Source organism: Dicentrarchus labrax, unplaced genomic scaffold (genome assembly GCF_905237075.1).
Source record: "Dicentrarchus labrax unplaced genomic scaffold, dlabrax2021, whole genome shotgun sequence".
Taxonomy (NCBI): domain Eukaryota; kingdom Metazoa; phylum Chordata; class Actinopteri; family Moronidae; genus Dicentrarchus; species Dicentrarchus labrax.
In genome coordinates, this window is record NW_026136721.1 from 21,370,145 (window position 1) to 21,394,627 (window position 24,483).

Sequence of the window (24,483 nt, forward strand, 5' to 3'; positions counted from 1 at the left end):
CTCCACTGTATGAATACTTTACCTCTTGTATTCTCTGCTTTCCACCCCTTTCTTTTCCTGTTTTCGCTTTGTGATGCTCCTACAGCAGTCCATTCTCACTGAAAAGGACTTTCGGTTAAATAAAAGGTAAAATGTTGAACCAGAGAGGTAATGACGGCTCTCCTCCTACACCACCCTTTTCTCCCTCTCTCTCTTCCTCTGTCAAAAAACTGTTGATCCTAATTTTCTATATATAAATACATTGTACGGAGGGAGGATTAGTGTGTTTAAGGACAGGATTACTTATATTGAGCATGAATTCAATTTTACTCATTTAGCTCTGTCCTCTCCCCGTTTATGGCTAATTCCTGTGAGGGGCATTAAAATGCCATAGAAATAACCAATCAATATTTCATATGGCCTTGTTCTTATTGGAATGTTCACTTATTGGGTCCGTTAGCGCCACAGCACATCTGTTACACTCTATGTGCTACTCGCGACGTGTTCAGTGTCGTTTATGAGAATTATTACGTTTCACTGACATTTATTTTATTAGGATTGTTTGTAGGTTTATAAATTGACCTTTGATGATAATCTTAGTTTTATTTACTCAAAAAGAAGGTGGGAGGGGGACTTCCAATGACTTTCATTTTAATTGAAACAACACCACCAACTAAATACGTTTTTTGTCGTAGATTCCCTGCTGGTCACAAGATTCACATTTTTCTCTCATTTGGTAAAGACTATAGCACTTCTGATACTGGATTTTGGAGGCTGATACTGTTATCATTATTTGAGAATTGTTACGATACCTGTACAATGAGCTTGTATTGGCCGATATATCCGCTCAGCCAATTTATTGGTTCAGCTTTAGCAAAGAGCCAGCTGTGTTGATGTCATTTGGGTAGTGTCCTAATTCATCCACTGTTATATACTGATTTTCAGTCTGTGATATTCAGTGCGTTCAAGTAGTTATTTTGTGATGAATATTTTCATTTTCTTGTTTTTCTTTTACTTGACCTTATCAACTTATACTTAGTCAATTTGTGAATCTTGACTTTTATTGTATTCGCATTCATAACACGTCAACATCTAATGGCTGCATTGCAATCTGGTCTGCTGAGGCTACTGTGAGGGGCTCATCATTTCTGTAATATTGTGATGTTTTTCTTCATTTACGTTTGTTAAATCATTGCAAATGTATAAGCTTCAGCAAGAATGACTATATGTGTGACATAACATCACATACAACAAACAAACTGCAATGTACATAGCCAATAGCTGCTTTTAAAATTGAATGAAGTGTAATTTGGTGGACTTCTCCTTTATTGTGCCCTGCAGCAGTGTTGTTCTAACAGTGCGTGCTGTCAGTGAAGAAGTGTCTCAGCTCATAGAAAATTATGCATTCACTTTATTTATATATATATAAGATACTTTGAGTCAGCATTTTCTCAAAGTTAACATATTTTAGGCCAAGTCGAGTCAGACATTGTTTGCTGTTATATGGGACCATTTGTCTCAGCTACACACACTTGAAAAACCTAATTTTTTTTGTCTAAACACCAACAAGAGCCAAGTTATTGACTGTATGAGTATTGTGTTACTACGTAAGAAATAACAAATACAGTGCACTGAAAATAATAAGCTGTCAGATGCAAAAGGAATCAACTTGTGCAGAATGTGACAAACAAGTGAATGTTTCTGATGTAGGACCATTGTGAGCACAACTTGTATTTTCCAGCGACTTAAATAGGCTATCAGCAGTGGCCAATCAGGAGAAGGGTAGTTGTGTGAGTGTCCCTGTTGCGTTGAAGTATGCTTTGGCAAGTAAGATGAGATCATCAGAGAAATTACTAGAAAGCTTTTATGTCTCGGCATGTGCCAAATTACCTCCTTTTCTCTCTAAATATAATTCTTAGTAATGGCTGCTCAAGGACGCATTATTTTTTTTCTGAAACTACGGTTGACTTCTAGAAAAAAGTACTTTACGACTGCTATGAGTATTTGAGGTGTGCAGACTGGGGAAGGTCAGTGTCCTCGCCTGTTAATCCCTTGTTCACATTTGAAATGAGAGAGGGCTCTCACTGATACAGTGCTCTCTTTCTCCAGACTCCACAGGTAGCTTTCTGATGTCTCCTACTCAACAGGGGTCCTCATGGGCCCAGATCACATGGAGCTCCTGCGGACTCACTTATTAAAGGCTGCAGCTCAAAGAGATTCAGAGTCTTACATCTTTTCTTATGTGTAGTCCGCATCACCATGGTGTGTATTTATGGTATCAGAGCTGTGCCACCAGCAACAAATGAGTCAATAAATAAGCAATTCATTTATTTTTTTGTGTTTTGAATTTATTATTTACACATTGTGCATGTTTTTCAAAGTGTAGCCCCAGTAAAAAATATTTCCAAAGTTATATTTGAGTGGAATCTGAAGTTAAAGCCACCCATCCATTTTTCGGAAAATAATTTAGTCCGTGGCACTTGGGATTGCCAATCAAGCTAAAATAAATTATTCACAACTAGGCCTCTTAAGCAAATCTTCATTTTCTTCTTTCGTGATAGGCTCAGTTGCAGTTTGATTATAGTCACAAATGACAAACAAAACCTGAACTTTATATTAGAAAATACAAATTATGGGGTGCCAGGATAGCTCATCTGGTAGAGTTGTTGTCCCATGTACCAATGCCGGGTCCTTGCTGCTTTAGCCATGGGCTCAAATCTGACCTGTGGCCTTTTGCTGCTAGTCATCCCCCCCCCTCTCTCCATCTTTCCTGTCACTCTTCAGCTGTCAATGTCAATTTAAGGCAATAAAAGCTCTAAAAGCTCTCTCTCTAAAATCACACAGTCATTACCGACTGATACAGTACAAAATGATGATAGATAGATATTATCTGTCAACGAGGAAATGTTGTCAAGCCCAACATGTCCTTTATGTAAAATATGACATCTTGATATGTTGAGATATGGACATGATGGGATTCACCCGAGCTCCGTGTACAATCGTGACATACCCTGTTAATATGCATGTAAATTGATGAACTTCTATGATTGCAATCAAGCAATGTTACCTGTAAAATGTGTTAAATGGCAAGACTCCTAGCCCCTGTGTCACCCCTTCTTTCTCTTTTCCTTTATTAGAAATATGTAGAATTTGTTTATTTGTATGCTTATGCCACCTTGTGAAGGTGGCTTGGAAAAATCATTTAAAAAAGTAAATACAGCAATACGATGGCAGTGCGACTTTAATGACAATGCTCATTCAAATCTGTTCAGTTTGTTGTTATAGCTGTAGTTAACAGTTGCTGTAGTGTTTTTTTTTTTTTTTCTGTTGTGCTGGCTAATGTCCTTACTCACGTCTGTCTGTTTAACGCTCTTATGCGTACCTGCTGTCAACTGAAAATGTTACGAGCTTTAATTATATTGTAATCACACATGGGTGAAAACTATTGCCGCCCTGTGTAATTTGTTCTGGAGTGAACCTTGAGTGGCGCACGTCTTACACTGTATGCACTTACCATAATTTACTATACTCTACAGTTATAGCTATATTGCACAGTCTCCTCAGACAGTCACTGCTTCCATCCTACACCACTTGAAATGAGTTGCATTTCATCAGTAACTGGTAACTCTTCAGAGGCAGGTCTTCTGCAGTCATCCCAGATTATGAGTCATCCACCTAAACCTGATACAGTATGTTCGTGTGTGTGTGTGTGTGTGTGTATATACATGCACCACAAACTGCCTTACACACATGCACAGCAGGGATATATAATTTTGCATCCCTGCGTTGCCGCGACAGAGAATTTGTGACCCTGTGCAGCTTCTCTCGAAGATAAAAGAAAGACATATGAAATGGCTCTGAAATATGTGTGAAGAGGGGGGGAAAAGAGGGATTGTGTCCATGCCATTGATGATTCAGTGTCTCTGTAACTAAAAAATAAATTCCCCTCACAGCCAGTGATTAGTTGGGGAACAGTTGGTGAGCAAGGCGCACACAAGCGCTGCATATGGCTGTGATGAAGCCGCATGAGGTTCTGCTAGTAGCTCAGTACTTTCATTTTTATTTTTTCTTCCTCCAGCAGAGTCAGAGGGGAATTCTGACATGAGAAGGGATCAAACGGCACATAAAAGCTACATCAATAGTACAGGCATACAAAATGATAAACAGAGCAGCCTTCTCTGCTGTAAAATTCACAGCATGCACCAGTCTTTGTAAAGGCACAGGTTAATGTACGGGCAGATGAATCCTATTGATGTGCAATTTGATGTGCTACTCTGAGGTGAGATGGAGAGATTGATCTGAAAGTGAAAGACAGCATGAGGGGAAGTGGGTAAACACTCAGCTTTAGAATGAAAAATACTCCTTTTCTCTCTCTCTCTCTCTCTCTCTCTCTCTCTCTCTCTCTCTCTCTCTCCTTCTTTCAACCAGCCTCTTGGGTGAGATTACTGTTCCCATGGCAACACAGCTGATTGCATGAAAATTGCTGTGGTTGTGGGTGCCATGGCAACACATTACATTATACTGGTGTTAAGAGCCTCCCTATGTTGCGGTTTTACGTATACGTACACATGTCACCCATCATGATGACACAGGCAGAGGCCGCCACTGGTCACATACATAGACATGGCGTCGGGATGGCAACAAGTGGGACCTCCTGAGCCTCCACCCACGCCACCTTGATCTTTTTGGTTCCCTATTCAAACTGAGATTATGTTTAGAAGGCTAATCCCATGTTACACACGCATTACAGCACTTTTAGTGTGCTAGCCAGCCAGTATGCAGCAATGGGCATTTCATGGAGGCTTGAGTCATATTATTGACTTGCTCAAAGCATGTAGCCTACTTAGGTCTGTGTGTGTGTGTGTGTGTGTGTGTGTGTGTGTGTGTGTGTGTGTGTGTGTGTGTGTGTGTGTGTGTGTTTGTGAGGAGGGATATAAATATAGTTGAAGACGTTACAGATAGAGGTACTGAATGTTCTAGTAGGAGGTACTTGCGATAAAATCTTGGGTAAGTTTCAGGCCCATTGCTCATCTGTTGTCTGCGTTTTTTTATTTTTTTTACCAGTGAATAGATTTATTGTCTTTATTTCACACTGTTGACTTGGTGGTAGATGATGGTGAGTAAAATTTGTACCGCACCTCTTTTAAGAAGTCTGCACAAACCACACATATATATACACGTATATATATACACACACACACACACACACACACACACACACACACACACACACACACACCACACACACACTCACGGCCCCTCCTTGCATTCAGACAAGATATTTATTTCTCCGGTGGATTGTTTCAGAGGCACAGCGTCTCCATGGTGATGGCAGCCCACAGATCAGGACGAGGAAGAGTGAGGGAAGGAGGCGGCAGAGAGATGATTCCAGCTTATCTGCCGCTGCTATACACTTGTTGACACACATATATGCTGATGTGTATTCACACAGGCGGTTAATACACTCTCCACTCCTTCTCTCTTCCACCTTCCACTCCTGGTTTCTTGTTGCTCTCTTCGTCGTCCCTGCTCAGTATATTTCCCCTCACAGCCTCCCTGTACTCTTTATTTATGTGTCTCAGTCTTATCAGGTGTCACATAGAAGCGGTGTCTTTGCTTTTAGTTAACATACATCATGATCATGAATCATATTCAGTATCAGTTTCAGTTGTTATCGTCATACTTTATAAATAACATATAGACGCACATACAGTAAATATACTTGTCGTTTACAGGTCCTGGTAAAGATAGCAAGAGTGCATAACACATAAAAGTTACTTCTATTGCTGATAATAATGGTGACAATAACAATATTAATAATAATAATAATTATATAATTAAATATATACATATATTGTCATTCCACAGTTGAGGTGTTTTACCTGCAGTAGTTGTGGTAACCTTGCTAACTTTGCTACATCAGTATATTCTTTTAAACATATACATATATAACATAGACATATGATAACATATATAAACATCTATAAAACGTGAAGATCAACAAAGCAAATGTGTTTAAAAGCTAAAACCTGTGGGTCTCAGATATTGTACATATCCATCTCCAGACATTATTTTCTGAACCATGTACCAACACATTTCACTGCCAAGTATTTGAACTGAATATTTGACAGCACTGAGTCATTAAAAGATCAGCCGCCACATACACTTTGTGATTGAAATGTTTTGTCTCAATATTTCAATGTTTAAATCATTTGAGAATATTTATAAAATTCTTGATTTTATGTGTGAGCTTTCTCCCCTCCTACTGTTTTAAACTGTGAGCATGTTAGCCTTACGACATCTGCGGAGTAGTTACCAGCATCTTATACTGTCATAGTACTGCTGATATGTTGGACCATAGTTCTTAAAGCTGCATTAATCTGTATTTAATTATATGTAATTTAAAAAATGTTGCTGTGATGAACCCACAGATCATTTTCACTTGACTCTGCAGTTCCTCTTAGCTGTAAGGCGAGTTTTTGTGTCTTTCAGCTCATTGTTTTGTGTCTACAGGGCTGCAACTTACCTGTTTGGCTCAGTTTCACAGCTTTCATGAAGCTTGTTTTCAGCTGCAGCAGGCAGCTCTTTTCAGCAGAAAAGCTCAAAAAAAATGCTGCACTTTTACACTACCAGCTCAGCAACAAACAGCAGACCGACACATTCAGCAACTAGCTGGTGAGCATTTAACAGCTAAAGAGGCAGATTTTTCCCTCAGGAGTTGGTCGAGACCAAAAACATTGGTGAAAGAGAGTGAATACTGGACTTCTATTAACCAGATAGTCAAAAGATGATTAAAAATGAATGTAGAGCAGCTGTTTGCTAACACATAGCCACAACAACTTATGTGATAATATGTCAATGTTGTGTTTACAGTCCCAAAAGCAAAAAACATCTGTTAATGCAGACATATAATCTTTATATATCCAGAATGTGTTTGTAAACCTAAGGTAAGAAATAAAGTTTAAAGTTTAAATTCTGCAGACAGATGTTCATCTTTCTAACTCACACTTGAATTCTCGTTCTCAGGTACCTCATGAATGTGACATTTGAAGGCCGAAACCTGTCGTTTAGTGAAGAGGGTCACCAGATGTTCCCCAAACTGGTCATCATTCTTCTAGACAAGGATAGACAGTGGGACAGGGTAAAAATCTTCCCTCCTCCTCTTCTTCTCTTCCCTATCCACCTTCTGTTCTTTCCTTCTCTCTTTCTCTAATCTACCTTCTCCCTTTTTCGCTGGTTTGTATTTTCCACCCTCTGTGATCCGTCTGTCACTTTTTTCCCTGCCACTTGAAGTACCTGTTACAGTAGCCTGTATATCACACAGTCCTCCTCCCACTCCCTCGTACAGGTTGGCAAGTGGGAGAGAGGCTCTTTGACGATGAGGTACCATGTGTGGCCTCGCTTTGAGCTGTACTCAGCGGCGGAGGAGCGAGAGGACCACCTGTCCATCGTGACTCTGGAGGAGGCACCATTTGTCATCGTGGAGGATGTGGACCCTCTTAGTGGCACATGCATGAGGAACACTGTGCCGTGCCGCAAACAGCTCAAACTCAGGTGGGATTTTAGAGCTGGATTTAAACATAGAAAAAATAAATTGTATTCGTTTTTTATCCTTAAGACATTTTTGTCCCACAGTAATAACAAATCTGATTTGTTCTTACTATGTGAATCCAGGAGGAATATTATGTCAAGTGCTAAAAAGACACTTTTTCTTAATAACATTTGGGGTAAGACATTGATTTATACATTGATGGCTGAAAAATGAATTATTCAAAACGTTTCTGGTATACTGTGTAACCTTCTGCATGTATTCAAAGTCATTTGTCACACTAAATAAATCACAAGAAGCTTTTTAAAAAAAAAGCATAAAACACCAACTGCTGCATCTGTAGTTTAGCAGAATATTACACAAACTGTGAATTTTACCAAAGGAAAAGAAATTAATCAATGCTGTAATGAAACATGCCCGTATGTGCATCGAGGAATGCTCACAGTCGTGAATTATTGTACATTTTCCTTGAATCTTCCCTTTGGCTTCTTTGTTTAATATTTTTCCATCACTGCAGCATGCTGCAGGGATTCTACTTCTCTTTCTTCACTGGAGTTTAAAAATATAATCATTTTTCATCCTCTCACTATCTCTCAGTGTCCTGTGATTACCTCCACTTGCTTCACTACTGCTAACTAGATCATTGTCTTGGTTTCTGTCACTGTTTTCCCCTCTCCCCCGACTCTGCACCCTGACCGTCTCACTATCCACTTCTCCTTGGTGTGTGATAATGAATTTTCTTCAATGGCCTCCTTTTCTATCACTGGCCTACCTGAAATCTCCTGAGGGTGCCCTACATCTTCTGGCTCAGTGGTTTTTGTATTGACTGGTCTTTCACCCTGTTCTTTCTCCTATTCCCCTATTCCCCCTCTCTCCTTCCCTCTGCCTGTCTGCCTCTCCGTCTGTCTCTTCCTTCAAAGACATCCTCAGATACAGCATTTCAGGGACGGGCAGCAATATGCCACAGAGAATATGAAGGATTTCTCACCACCCTAAAAAAAATCTCAGTGAACCAGATGCACAAGGCTGTGTGTAGATTCGTCTTCATTCATGCACAAAAGCAGAAATATGTGGACACCGTCTTAGTGCCAGATAGTTAAACCCCATTGTTCATATTATTCCATGTCATGCTGCCGTCCTCTCTCTTTTGAATCTGCTAGTTTTATGTATCTGAACCCAAATAAATGTCAAAAACTTCATTTTCTCCTCATCTCCTACCTTTACTTCTCCTCCGCTCTCTTCCTCTCTGTACCTCTACCAGCAATCAGACAGGTGATTCAGGGATTTACATCAAGCGCTGCTGCAAAGGTTTCTGTATAGACATCCTGAAGAAGATCGCCAAGGCAGTCAAGTTCACCTACGACCTCTACCTGGTGACCAACGGCAAACACGGCAAGAAGGTTAATGGGACATGGAACGGCATGGTTGGAGAGGTGAGGACATTTCTCTCTGTCACTCTGTTTATTCCTCATGTTCTTGATAAATTACTCGCTTTGATTCTCTTTCACTGATGTAGTGGAGATGTTCTTAGTTACATATACGGTTGTACAGAATAAGTAGAGTAGATCTTGTTCCTATAAGTCTAGCCAAACACTAGAAAGAAGCAGCAGCTTTGCATTGGGTGTTGACAGTTTTAAAATAGCCAGAATGACAGTTTGGTCGATTTCATATAGACCTGTTGGCACATCGGCTGATTGTGAATTTCACAGCTGGCAGAACACTGTTGACCTCACCATACTGTATAATCACTATTGTACCAGCAGAGTGACTAAATGGAGCAGTGTACTTAAACATGAAATTATATTCAGTGTTTCCATCCAACTTCCATCAGAACCAGTACACCACTTTATTACAGCTAATTGTTAATTTGCGTCCATTTAGCTCATAATTATGGTTGGTGTGTCACTGATGGCATACAGCACCCCTACCATCATTTTACTATTTTCTTAAAGGCCTAATGCATTCAGCATGCTTCCTTTAACACATGCAACACTGTTTATAATGACCAAAGCCAAACAGGATCTGCAGATTTCTGCAGAATGTTGATTTGCTTGTAAAGTGATAGAAAATATTAGTTTAAGATAACAAAGATTGCTTTTCAAGCTAGAATAAGCACACACAACACACTAAAGCAACCTAAAATTACCTCAAGCAAGCTGAAAAGAAATATTTAGTATATTCTGGTAGATTTAGACCTTTTAGTTTGACATTTTATTTTATCACCAACAGTTCAAAATAAAGTGTGAGCATTTGTTGGAAAAGTCAACCAGAATAAAATGTAGGACATTTAAGGTTCAATGTGGAGCACAGAGAGCAAAAATTAAATTTTATTAATTTGATTAATCATTAATCAGCAACAATTTACCACTCTGTTACTCTATTCATTTAAATCATTATTTAAATCATGATAAATTCATTTTAATCTGTCTTCTGAATTCTGTGAGTGCAGATTTGATGTGGACGTGATAATGACACAATGCAAACAAAACAATAAATATCTGCTTCAAGTGGCAGGGATCAATTTTTACATCTGTTATGTTGTAGAGTGAGAAAGGTTTGTGAGTGTAGCTGATAATTTAGTGACAAAGCTTTTCTTTCTCGTTGCATTTGTTTAATGTACGTAGCCTGATGGAAACCATTTTAAAATTTGTAGCACTGGAATTTGGCGTATCCGGAAGTAATTGCAATTGCAAGAAAATTCTTTCTCCAGGACAGTACAAGCATATATGCCAAAGCAACAAGGCTGTTGGTTATGGAAAGTGATAATATGAAAATTATAACTCAACAAAAGAAATGTTCCTGTGACACACACAACATTGATTTGGAGTTTACTGCTGGCTGAAAAATACAAAAGTTATAGATGAACCGGTCGTAAATCTAATCCATTTTCATTTATTCATTATATCGTATTTTTCTTTATTCAAACGGTGAATAAAAGGGGTTTGTAATTCAGTTTTCTTTACTATATGCTTGCTATGTATTAAAATGAAAAAAATCAATGAAATAAGAAACTAAACATGTAATCTAATACTAATACTAACACTACTACAAGCGGGGAGAGTATTTTGGTACCCATAGGAATTTACCTTTTGGATAGGGCTAATTATATTGTCTGAATGTCTTTTTCTCTCTATTAGTTTCTCACTGTCTCTGTCAGCCATCGAGCACTTGTTCCCCACAACCTGGCCTGAGGGGGAAGCTATGATCAGCTACGCAAAAACCTCAGGAGGAGGACAATGAGGCTCCTAATCAGAGATGGAGAAAGAAAAAGACATGTAGAAAGAGAAAGCAATTGGAGGAGAGAAGGCAAGAGGGAGTAGGCAGCCTCAGGGAAAGACCCATTTCTCTCCTGCACACATTACACACAATGTAGCTTTTACAAATCGATGTGATGTCCAACTTAATTGATTATGACACAGAATGAGCAACATTATTATTATGTTAGGAACACAGATGAGTTAAGATGGGCAGGATTATGTAAAATTACAGTATCTAGAGTAGCTGTTATTATATATAAAGCAGCATAAAGCCAAGGCTACGCAAATGTGCAGTGCATGGATGCATTGGTCCACGTCATTCAATGCTTAAGTAAGCAGCTAATGATTTAAGTTGAATGGGGGAAAACAGGACAACAGACTCAGAAAACAGAATGAGAGAGAGAGAGAGAGAGAGAGAGAGAGAGAGAGAGAGAGAGAGAGAGAGAGAGAGAGAGAGAGAAAACAACAGGCCTGTATGAAGAAGTGTGACAAAAAAAAAAAAAAACAGTGCGTAGGATTCCTGCTCGCTCTGGCATACATATCCGTTATTAACACAGTCTTTTGTGCTCCATTTTTATTCGTGGCCTGAGGCTCCAGAAACTTAGGGGCTAAATATACCTGAATATGTTCAGAGGGAGGCTGGGTTGGTGGGAGAGTCGAATACTGACCCAGTGTAGTAATAATCCCCTTCTCCTCCTGCTTCCATTCTACCAGAATAACGTGTTGAACACATGGCGAACATAGTGGCTTGTGTGTGAACTGAGTTACTTTTCACATCATGTTTCTTTGACCACAGTGTCCCGGGAATATTCCGCACCGTGCGTCCACTGACCTTTCATGTTTGCCTCCCGTCTGTCTCTGTCTTTCTGTGTTCGACCCTCAGGTGGTGTTGAAGAATGCCCACATGGCAGTGGGTTCACTCACCATCAACGAGGAGAGGTCAGAGGTCATTGACTTCTCTGTGCCCTTCATTGAAACAGGCATCAGTGTCATGGTCTCCCGTAGCAACGGAACCGTCTCTCCCTCCGCCTTTCTTGGTGAGCTGACGTACAAAACACTTATGCACGCACAGACAGATGATATATAGTCTTAGGAAATAAAAGTTGTTTTAGCTCAAAGTAAGGACATTTACTTGTGTTGATCAGTGTGTTTTAGCACAGTGGTTCTCAACCTGAGGTCTGGAGACCCCGAGGCATCCTTGAGGGAGTTACAAAAAATGGGGAATTTCATTATTTTAATTTCACTATTATTTCACTATTGCCCAATGAGAGAATGTATAAGAATGACCATTGTGTTCATGTGTGTAAGTCAGTCTACCGATGTACAGTAGGGACAGTTATGTATTAACAAAATCTTATCAGACGGGGATCCCGGAGACTACATCTTATCAAATAAAAAATTAGTATTTTTCAATCATTAAAAACCAAAAATGTGCATCAACTTTTACATCAACATTAAATATATATAAGTTTAATTCTTGACTTTGGAAACAGTAGCTGACAAAATCTCACCACAAGGTCCATTTAGTGGCTCTTCTGGAGCTTTTAATCGTATCACACATACACGTCATGTAATTGTAGATGCTGAAATTTAACTTTTTACAACTTTATACGTTTTACATCACAAAAGTACAGAAATCTGAAAGTCTGAACAATTCTGCCATGAGTGTAACCCCACTCCGTCCCAACCCCCACCCTCCCTCCAGGTGACCATTATAAGGGCTTTTTGTTATATTACAAAAGTGTAATTGCATACATTTTTCTTAACACTTTGTAAAGTCCTGAAAGTTATAATCCTTAAGATTTCATACCAGATCGATTTGGCAACACCTTGGTTACCGTGGTAACAGCGAGGGCGGTTTAATACTACACTGAATTCTGGAGGCAGCAAACACTTGTTGAGCTGCTGGTCTTCCAGAAATACAATAGAGGATCAGCTGGTGTATCTGTTTACAGAACAGTCAAACAAACTCACGTAGTTTCTGTAAGGAAGTCAATTATTGTCCCTCTACAGTCATGACAGGGCTGTTGGACAGTGAACAGCACACAGTGAGGCTGAGATGAACTAATGAACAGTAATGCTGGATTACATGCTGCTTTGTAATAAAATAATAAAACCTATTGTATATATAGAAGTGATTTTTAAATACACTACCTTCCGGTGAAGGTCGTGTCATACAATCAAAAGCTTCAAAGCAGCTACTAAAATGACCTTGTAGTAAGATTGTTTAGTTAACTGCGGTGCTGTGGTGTTTGTCAGAGTCTGTTCTGTGTGTGAAAATTGCAAAGCAGAGTGCAAGCGGTGAAAAATGTGCCCATTTCAATGAGTGCATCTGTCCATTCACACCTACCTACCTTCCTCTCAGTTTCTCTCTGGAGAAGTGCTTGTTAGTGTTCACACAAACTCAGATACAATCCATCAATGTGCAACAATGAGCACGCAGTTTATAACGTCTGAATACAAATAATCATGTTGATACCAGGGGGTTATTTTATAATTTGGTTTAATGAACTTCCTCTCTCTTGTCTTCCCCCACTGATTCCTCCCTCCTCTTTTCTCTTCCTCTGCACCCCTGCTGCACCCTGTACTCCCACCCACTCCCCTCTCCCTCTCTGTGTTTTAGAGCCCTTCAGTGCTGATGTCTGGGTGATGATGTTTGTGATGTTGCTGATCGTGTCGGCCGTGGCTGTGTTTGTGTTTGAGTACTTCAGCCCGGTGGGTTACAATCGCTGTCTGGCAGATGGGCGAGGTGAGAGGATTGCACACGCACACACACACACACACACACACACACACACACGCTCTGACCCAGTCAATCAATGCTCCAAACAGGTGACAATGAGGAACATTTTCAGGCAATCTCATGTGCTAAAATGAAGACTTACTTGGCATGTTTTGTTACCTTGAATGAACCATTCAGACAGAGCCCTCCATGTGCTAAATTACTTTGACAATCCCTTCTGAATGAGTGCAACTGGAGCACCGGGACTTACTCTACTCGATGTCTTGGAGTACTTATCTACATCTACAGTCACTTAAGCTCTTTCACTAATGAAAAGGATCATTGACGAGAACCAGATAGGTGATCTTAAGTATTCTTAGCATCACTGTGTGAACAAAGACTCGTCTGTTCTCGCATGACACTTTTTTAACTTTTTTTTTGTGTGTGTCGTTCTCAAATATTACACAATGATGTTACACCACCACTTCTAGGGTTGTAAAACCTGATGAATGCCCTTAAGTAGATCTATTACAATACATAGAAAATATGTGCAAGGTTTAATGGTGTCTGACAGTATGGAACAACACTACCCTGTTGAATCAAGTTCGGTTCCAGCTGGCCAAATCAATTTGCCCATCAAAATCAATGGTTCAGATTCAATCTATTTTTTTCCTCTAGGTTTTATACACTCTGCTCTGTTTGACTCTCAGGATTGCATTAGCCTGCCACAACGGCAGCCACTCAAGATAAAATCATAGAAGTGTTATACTGCTGCTCACAGACTTTTTATCAAGGACCAGAGGGGATAAGAGTAATGGTGTTTGGTTTGGAGTTATGTTTCCTGCTGTACTGTTTTCTGAATGTCTTCTGTGACAGCAACAGTGTAGGGTATGTGTGGTTTAATCGCTAGGTTATGTAAGGCTGTTGTCCTATACTGCTGCTCCAGCTGTAGCATAATTGTAGCCTGCTGTGTGCCCATCTACCCCCCCTCTCTTTTTCTCCTTGTCTCTGATGCCACTGTAGGTAGTGTTTCCATCCTGCTACCTTGTCATAGTGCCATAGAGGTAGGTGGAACAGAGTTAGTCTGTAAAAGTGGGTTGTCAGGGCAAGAGCGGATGTTGACCGTACAGCACATCCTGCGATCACTGACAAACTAAAGGATGGAAATAAATCTAGTCTTTGTCGCCGCTGTCCATCAAGTGACTCAACACCGGTCAAGAGTAAATGCAGATAAAGTGAAATAGTATTTGTGATCTGTGAAACTTCTTTTCTTGTACCCCCTCTTTTATGTCACTCCTGTCACGCAGAGCCCGGCGGTCCCTCCTTCACCATCGGTAAGGCTGTCTGGCTGCTTTGGGGTCTGGTTTTCAACAACTCTGTCCCCGTGCAGAATCCCAAAGGTACCACCAGTAAGATCATGGTCTCAGTGTGGGCCTTCTTCGCTGTCATCTTCCTGGCCTCCTACACTGCCAACCTGGCTGCCTTCATGATCCAGGAGGAGTATGTCGACCAGGTGTCGGGCCTGTCAGACAAAAAGGTGTGAATTCAAGGCAATGTGAGGGGTTGTGGGATGGAGGAGCAGGTGTGTGAAAGCATGTAACGTGGGGCGTTGTGAGACCGAAGTGTGGACGGGTACCTGAGTCCATGAGAGAGTTCATGATTAGTTTCATATTTTTCTTATTTATTTAATTAAATTTAATCTTATTTACACAGGGTTGGTTGGCCGGGCAAACAAGTTTTGTTAAAGCAAAACCCTGTTAATAGAATAATAGAAACATAAGATAGATAGAGTCATTATTTAAACAGAAAATAACTACTTCTTTTTGGGAGCTACAGCACTATCAGATGAGCTGAAGAGCTCCATGCTTGATGACTCCCATCATGTTTCAAATGTGTTTTCAAATGTTCATTTAAACTGATTTGATTTGAAGTGTTATTCAACGCTGTACTATACTATAACACTATACTACTTACACAAGGTTTTCAGGATGGTGGGAGGAGTATTCTGTGTAGTCAGCCTATTGTAGCTGGTAGTTTACTGGTTGTTGTAACAATAAATATACTAAAGATTATCCTCACATCAATTTGTAATCATATTTGTGTGTTTATTTTTCAACAGAAAAATGTGGATATATTTTTAATCAAATCATTATTTCTGTTTTTTTAAATTAGCCTAGCTATTCCACAATCTTTTCAGGTACCCCCTGGGGTAGGATTGGAAATCACTGGTTTAGTTCATTAAGTAAAAAAAATAAAGAAGAAGAATTACAAGTTCTTGGAGGGATCATGTTTTCAAATTGCTTGTTTTGTCTAACCAACAGTCCAAAACCTGAACCCATCAATTTGCAAATATATAAAACAAAGAAAAGCAGCAAATCCTCAGATTTGAGAAGCTGGAACCAGCAAATGTTTGTCATGTTTGCTTAATAGATTACGTCAATGATTAAATAATTATCAACATTGTTTTGGATTGACTAAGCTTCTTAATTGCGAGAATCTGCAAGCTTTTCATGTGATCGAAAAATGAAGATGCTCAGAGTTTGGACAGTTGTTCAAACAAATCCGTCACCTTGTGTTTTAGAAACTATGATAGTCATCCGTCACTTTTTGTAGAACAAACGATTAATCGATTAATCGAGAAATTAAATTGATTAAACAGTGATAAAAATAATTGCAGGCCTGGAATAATAGTTGATGCTTTTGAACTGAATGGTTGATCATGTTTGTCTAAATGTGTCCTCCAGATTCTCTCATGTTTGTCCATCTATTGAGCACAACTCTAAGCATTTAGTTAATTTTGAGCTTCCAAAAAAGCATAGTCCCATGCTCCTGCTCAACAGTGCATTAAAGGCTATTTTATGCGGCTCAGTGCCTTTTCCATGCTAACGAGCACTCCTCTGTCATTTTCTCTGTGTGGTTTCTTTTCTGGAAAACCCCCACCACAGTTCCAGAAGCCTAACGAATTCTCGCCGCCATTCCGGTTTGGCACGGTGCCCAATGGGAGTACAGAGCGCAACATCCGCAACAACTACCGGGACATGCATACTTACATGACCAGCTTCCACCAGAAGAATGTAGATGAAGCGCTGCACAGTCTGAAGACCGGGTGAGGAGGAGAGAGATAGAGGGGAGGACGGAGAGACAGATGGGGAATGTGAGGAAGGAGGGAGTTGAAAGGATCTCAGCAGGGAAAGAAAAGAGACTGTGTTATGGAGGCTGTGAGGTCCTGTGCTGATGCAATTCAGAGAAAAGATGATCAAGGAATAAGGAGAGGGAGACAAAGGAAGAGGGAGAGTTCTGGGCAATGTGGGTGGGCAGCCAGTGGAGCTGTGTATCTGCCTGCCACTGGCGCCCAGAAATAGCAGCGCAGCCTGTGGTTGCTGTGAAAGTTGGCTAATATTCACTCTCGCTGCCTCTCAAAGCTAGCTAACATCTTCCTATTCACTGTTTATCTCTGGCTGTCTTCCAATGTTTTCATGAACCGCTGCTTAAGAATTAAGAATGCAAAGCAGTGGTGTACCTCTGGTGTTTGCAGGGAGTTTGAGCTGAATGGCCTGCGAGCCCAGAGGCACCGTTTGATGGTAGTTTGTCACCAAGCTGGAGACTGTCATGTCAGTTTACCTGTCAAATCACTCAGGGTTGATAGGGAGAGAAGAGAATAGAAAAGAAATACAGGGTGTCCCCAGAAAATGTGTCGGCTGAGACGGTATGCCACACAGACGCTGACACTTCTTCTCACATGGTCAGTGTAATAATCAAGTTTAAACAATAGCATACTTAGTACTTGATAGTCATACTTGAGCTTGGAGATTCATTTTTGTCCTTGGCAATATCAGTTTTGGGAAAAACACAAATACAACGCAAGGTCTAGCATACCTGTTGTTTCCAGAGCTTTCAACCACATCTTGTGGCCTTCCTCGGGCAGATATAGTTGCACAGTTGTCATGGAGATGGTTCAGGTACAGGAAGATTACAAGATGTGGTTAAACAGCATGTAGGAACTTGTATTGAGAATTAGATATGAGGTATCTGCTGGAATAACACAGCTGCTCTTTCTGCTGGAAGCTTAGTTTCTTATTTTGTAGAAAATTTACATTTTAGTAAAGGTGGTCTTTGTTTCAGACTTGGTAGCCCACTATAAAATACTATAGGAAACCCAGGTATAAAACAGACTAGAGTAGAATAGATGATAGTGATTGTATCCAAAATTGATCACCACCTGGTTTCATATATTTACTTTCTTGTTGTAAAATAAACGTGCTAAAAAGTGTCCTCAAAAACTCTCAGACTGAAAACAAAAGAATAAAGTGTCCATAGCATGCACACTGCCTTTTCCTAAATATCCATAAATGCAATGTTTGTCCTGGTAACCCATAACATTTCTAATAATTTCATTGTGAGTTACCTTGAAGGAATGATGCAATATATTGTTAATTATAGTTAAAACAGAAAGAGAGTTCAATTGTTACACTTTCTATTAATTAATTCCAATTAAATGCGAAGCTAGGGTTTCCTAGAATGTTTTAGTCAGCTGAACACGCAAAAATGTGCACAGGCAGGCAAGATAAATGGAGAACAAAGTTTCCAATAATAAATGAATGATGAATGAATATTTTAGTGGGTTTACACTGAGCGGCTCTTGCATTGAAATAACTCTGGAAATCAAATTACTTTTAAACTCAACTACCTAAACTGAATGCTTTGTTTTAATTTTCTCTATAATTAGTATCAAATTACGTAGTTCTTTCTAGGAAACTTTCCAGAAAAAGGAAATAACAAACCCAAGTGTTATCCTACGCCATTAATAGATGTGTAAATTAAAGTTGGGCAACACTACACATCAGTGATGACACAAATTATGGTGAGTCATAAGTATCCTAAAATCTCAATTTATTATTAACTGTTGAATAGTGATGAATGAGTGAACGAGGGAGTGATTTTGGACATATTCATTCAATGTCACCATGATGATTGGGGGTACAGGAGGCTCCGTAACACAATGTAAGTGTACACATTTTCCTTCCATCGCACTCTGCAGCAAACTGGATGCCTTCATCTACGACGCTGCGGTGCTGAATTACATGGCAGGCAGAGACGAGGGCTGTAAGCTGGTCACCATCGGGAGCGGCAAAGTGTTCGCCTCCACCGGCTACGGCATCGCCATCCAGAAAGACTCTGGCTGGAAACGAGCTGTGGATCTCGCCATCCTCATGCTGTTTGGAGATGGTAAGGACTGAAGAAGCCTTGTAGAGATCCAATAATGTTTTGTAAATCCTTCAATCCCAGTGAATATTACAGAGATTTTATGGAACCATCTTAAAGGTAACAACTATATAACAGGACAACCAAATAGATCCACCGTTTTGAGAGATTAATTTATTTCACTCACAATAAACTCATAAATTAAATAATGACTGTTTCAGGTTTTAAGAAACAAAGCACAACAATCACAAAATGAAGTTATATTCTCATCAGTGTTGTAAAATCGGAGAAGTGGGGCCATCAAAGTAGCTCTAAAGGAGGTGTGACTCAAAAGGCAGTCAGTGTTTGTTATGGTGGCAACCCAAGAACCTGCTGGTGGATCCCGGCAGTCAGCGAGGCTGTCGAGCTGCAGGATAAGGCCTCCTGAGCCAGGTTGGCACAGTTTAGTCCTTAATCAACAGTGAGGCACCAGCAGGCCTGAAGGGCTTCAGCTGCTGCAGTTGTTGAAGTGAAAGCTTGAGTGTGGAAGGAGTTTGTTTATTTAGTAAATCAGGAGGTTCTGGCAGCACACTGCAAAGGCTGTTTTGGCAGAGACAAATGAAGACAAATGAAGATAGATAGAAGGATGGCGACAGTCTTTCGTAAGCTTCTGGATTTTGCTGCACTGTGATTTACATATTTCTTCAGTGTCACAGATTATTTATACAAAAGACATAAAATATATTAAATAGGAACTGTACTTAATCAAACAGAGAAACCTTCGATAAATTTTGATTTGTTTTGGCTAATTCGACTCTAGCATCTAAAATAGAGTTTTTCAAATGTATCATTGACAGGATTTGAGTTTGAAAGCTTTCTGGTATGAACCACATGCTTCTTGTTTATGATCTCTTTAAATTAGTTTTTTACTCTTGGTCCAAAAATGACTGTACCGCTGTGTTCTAGGATGTTCTTTCTGGTAGCTAGCAAGCCACCTCAGAAGAAGCAGACATAAAAGCTGTGAAGCTCAGCCTAGGATTTGGAAAAGTGCATAAATAATTTAAACCCTTTACTACCTCCAGTGGCTGGTAAGTGATGTGCATGGAGCGCGGGAGTCCTGTGAATGTTCATGGAAATATTACTGTATAAATTCAATGATATGGTGATAGTATGTCTCTTAGTATACCAACGCCTTTTCGAGAGAATATTTATATAAGGAGGAGGTTGAACCCTGGGTCTGTCACTCTGTGTTTTGGGTAGTGACAGAGAGAAGCCAGCAGGGTGTCACGAGAGAATGACGAGTGCAATGATCCACAAGGGCCTCTCTATCGAGCCGCTGCTCCGTCATGATGCGCGGATTGAGCCAGTTGAGGTGGTATGTGTACTCAGTTAGGATTTCCATTTGACACCTCTGTTCAAATTGGTTCTGGCCTCGGATGACACAGAAGTCTGAGATGAGGCCAAACACACTGGAAGGGCATTTCTCATCAGTGTGGACAGATAATGACACAGTAGACCCTCAGGTACAGACATTATAAAACGACACAACTCATAAATAAAGTGCTGCTTTGTTGTGAAAATTGAACTCTGCCACTGAATTTAAGCTTTATATTGACACATTATACACACTGCAACAGAACATTACAGTTTACAAAATATTACAGGAAACCATCAATCTGTGATGCAGGTTTTATTTTCTTTACTACTATGCTACACTGACTTGTAACAGGGTGAATGGTACATGTGTCATTCCCACTATACGCCCTGTATGCCTGTTCTTGCACTATGTAACTTTTGGTGCAGGAGTTGGTATATTTTCACTGGTGTCGTGCCAGACGACAGCGGTGGTGAGCGGGCAATGTAACTGGGCTCATCAGCTTCTGTGGACATGACAGAGGTGAAGAGACCTAAGAGGAAATGGACAGAACAACCTAACAAGAGAAAAAGAGAGAGTGACTGAGCAAGAAGCTGCTGGAAAAAAAAAAAGATCAAACTGGCTTTCAGTCATTGGCGAGAGCTTTGGAAAATCATGGCAAGCTGACCTTCTTGCTGTTGGACTAGTAAGTAATATTAGCTGGCTTGCTGTGTCTTGTGCAGTCTCTCGATGTTTGGCTGTGTTGTCAACTCACTAGTTTTTGATCGTAAGTAATGTAGTCGTAATAAATGCATGTGTAGAGTCGTCCACATTTACGACAGTAAACAGGGTCAGCACATCACAACAAATACCAAGTCTTACCTATTGTGTAAAGTGTCGCTTTAAAGTCAGTTATTCTATTGAAATTGTTATTATGTGAAATTTCACACTGAGGTCACATGACAACTGAACAGCCTCCATCTCTCATGAGATGTTTGAAAGCTTCAGACCCTTGAGATGAGAATGTCTTTGAGCTTGAAGGTCCATCTCAAAATATATACTGTAAATATGGATTTACTTATTTTAAAGTACGGTAGTCTAAAGCCCAGTTCAGACCAAAGATTCACGACGAGACAAAACAGTTTGACAACGTTGCAGGGAAAGGTTGCAGTGGGGTGAACTGGGGTTTGTTTCAGCTCAACTCAAGCTGGCCAATGGTGTTGTGTGCAACTGAGTTGCTGTTTCAATAGCCAGTCAGCTTGTTGCAAAGTCAGGTGGTCAAGTCAGTTACAAACTGTCAGCTGGACAAAATAATTTTTCGATGGAGGAAAGAGAGGAGCACCTCTTCAATTTGTTTGACACAAGCCTTAAAATTTAGAACAGGCACCCATGGATACCTCCAAAGCCTCTGATTTTATTGAGAGTTTTTATAGTTTCATCAATAAAATGCAACTGTAGCAAGTAACTCACTATCACTATCCTCATTTTATATTTTAGGACCCTACAATTTATATCCAGCTACAAAAAAAGCCTGAAAAACTGGCAGTTACAACAGAAGTACAGAGAGCTGTTGCTATGGAGACGATACACTGTCTCGTCCATGTACATTGGTGTGAACTGGCAGGTTTTCAATATGCTGCCGACCAGTGTACTGCAAGTAGGTGCAAGTTTCAACATTTCTCTCTGTGAATCTTTGGTCTGAACTTGGCTTTACTGTACAGAAATATGATATAAATACACTTTGGCTCAGACTGGATATTTACTGCTGGCAGCATCCAAAAAACATGATATGCCTACTTTTGACTGAGGCCTTTGACTTTCCATAGAGAAGACTTAATAACAGCCTTGACCTTTTTTCTATTTTGTGACACCTTAAAGACTCAATAATGAATCAATTAATTGAGAAAATAACCGGTTGTTGCAGCATAACTCTTCAGAGCACTGTGGCGTATAAGTATTATATTCATACACCATCAGTTACTCCTCTTGTATTACACTGTATCATGTATTTGCTTCATTTATGACAGTGGACATATTCCTGCTCATAGAGAAGGATTAAGGCTCTATTGGGAACAGGGATGTGGAATAAAAGATTTTAAAATGTAGCGCCAGCCTTGGTTTTGGCAGCACTTTTACATTTTGTATCTTCATGTAAAAGAAACGATTGTCCCCGATGTGAATCTTTGCCTTTGGAGAATACACCTACAGTAGCACTCTGCCTCCAGAGATAGCATGTGCTCCATACTGCTCACCTGCTGTCAGATCATATATTGTGCAGCAGGTTGACACACACACACACACACACACACACACACACACACACACACACACACACACTGTTGCCTTCAATGTGCTATCACTTTCCATCACGGTGTGTCTGTGATGGATGAAGGGGTCAGTGCAGAGAGAGCATTCACCTTGGATCAGATCTTTAGGAGCCAAATGGACACAGACCTTCGATGTTCTCTGTTGAGTGATGTTCACTAAACCACCAGTGTGTGCCTCTATGTGTGCAAGATGTGTGTGTGTGTGTGTGTGTGTGTGGACATGTGGCTGTGTGCATGTTCGTGTATGTGTTCCCCAAAGATCAGACATGTTTGCACAAATTGACCAAATGGAAGTAAAGTCTTGTTGTTCTGTCAACTGCGTGCATGAGGCCAACACATCAGACATTACCTCATGACTCCACGTAGACTGCTCGGCTGTCAGCACCCATATGTTAGTACAGGTTAAGGGATCAGACTCATCGATGTTTGCTCAAATCTGTCACATCCTGTTAAGAGTCCAGATGTGAACATGGTGTAGTTTTTATGTGCAGAGGGAGAAGATCAGCGATGACCTAGTAACAGGACACTGAATACAGAACAGATATAGGACCAGGAGGAAAGAAAATGTGAAGATGGAAGATGGAGACAGGTGGCATAAGAATGGAGGGAGGATTAGAAAGCAGAGAATTAATTATAATTACATTATAGATTCTACTTATTGATCCAGTTCCAGTGATTCAGTTTGGTTCATATTGTTGGGTCTATAACAAGTACATCAAGATTTAAAACCACTGAATGTGCATCCAGGAGAGCGTTTATCTTGCCTTTATGTCATTGTCGTTAATCTGCAGACTGATTAGAAGAATCAATAGTGTGAGAGTTGACACTTTGGAACTGGTTCTTAATGGGAACCAATTTGCAGTTCCCATCACTGGTCTGAAGATGTTTGTGTTAGTTTCTTTTTACATTGTTTTCTTGTTGTCTTTAACTTTAATACTACTTCTTTAGAAGACATGACGTATCAAATAGACCTTTTTTTAACAGCAGACATTTTAACTTGTTATAGCACAGGTGTTACTAACAACATTAAAGATCGCTCAATCAAAAAGGTGTTTTCATTTTTGTCCTTTGAAATGCAGTTATTACCAACTCTTCACATTTTCTAATAAAAGGAATAGTTTGACATTTTGGCAAATACTTAATACGCACTTGCTTTATTCCAAGAGTTAGATGAAAAGATGAAGGAGCTGGAGGCTGGAGACAATTTAACATAGCTAGCTTAGCATAAATACTGGAAGCAGGTGGAAACAGTAACCTGGCAATAAAGCTTGTACCTTTAAAGCTACAGTGGTGTACCATTTGTACACAAAAAGAAAATGCATTTGTGTTTTTACAAAACACTGTGTGCTGTAGGTATTCAGGTATTCTTTTCAGCCAGAGACACTGCACGGAAGTGCTGGTCAGATGGATAAACTGTCTAGAAACTGTTTAAGCACAAGAGACAAGAGAGAAAGAAGATGAAAGATCATATTCCACAAAACGTTGAACTGTTTCTTTCATGAACAAAATAAATTAAAGTAAGACACCTCAAAATATATAACTTTTCCTTTTGCTTCCAGTTTTCATGTTTTTGTTCACTTAAAGATCCATTGTGTAGGATTTAGTGTGTAGTTGCAGGTTACCATCCCCTCACCTCACCCTCCTGTTCTAAGAGTGTAGGAGAAACTACAGTGGCTGTGAAAGGCCCGATATAGAGCCAGTGTTCAGTTGGAGAAGAGGACCTGCTCCCTCTGTAGATAAAAATGGCTCATTATAAGGCAACGAAAACACAACGATTCTTATTTTGAGGTGATTATACACTAATGGAAGCATACCTGTGAATATTATATTCCATTTCTGTCAATAGATCCTCTTAAATTACAGGTACACACTGGACCTGGCCAATGGCCAGTCATCATAATGGTGTGTTACTTGTGATACTGAAAATATTTGCCTTTGGCTTACTATCAACCCAAAATAAACAGATTTTGGTGTGGATACCTGCAATAAATGGATCAAAAGGATCCTGAAAGAACTACATCATGATGCTGATTTGTATAGTCTGTCCGTAAAATTTCTGAACTGAGTTCGGATTGATCAGGGCTATGCTAACGTGGTTCATATTAAAGTAAAAC

The 24,483-nt window shown here is 39.9% G+C and overlaps 1 protein-coding gene across 13 annotated transcripts in view; it reads left to right on the top strand.

Moving 5' to 3' along the window:
- The window catches only part of grin2bb (glutamate receptor, ionotropic, N-methyl D-aspartate 2B, genome duplicate b), a 98,075-nt gene that overhangs the window by 63,652 nt on the left and 9,940 nt on the right, over window positions 1-24,483 (top strand). For all 13 annotated transcript variants that reach the window (XM_051384694.1, XM_051384691.1, XM_051384687.1 and 10 more), the window contains 8 exons: window positions 7,006-7,120; window positions 7,328-7,533; window positions 8,790-8,961; window positions 11,669-11,822; window positions 13,409-13,534; window positions 14,815-15,044; window positions 16,453-16,613; window positions 18,546-18,733. In XM_051384694.1, coding sequence (XP_051240654.1) covers window positions 7,006-7,120; window positions 7,328-7,533; window positions 8,790-8,961; window positions 11,669-11,822; window positions 13,409-13,534; window positions 14,815-15,044; window positions 16,453-16,613; window positions 18,546-18,733 — 1,352 coding nt within the window. The remainder of the gene's footprint in view (window positions 1-7,005; window positions 7,121-7,327; window positions 7,534-8,789; window positions 8,962-11,668; window positions 11,823-13,408; window positions 13,535-14,814; window positions 15,045-16,452; window positions 16,614-18,545; window positions 18,734-24,483) is intronic.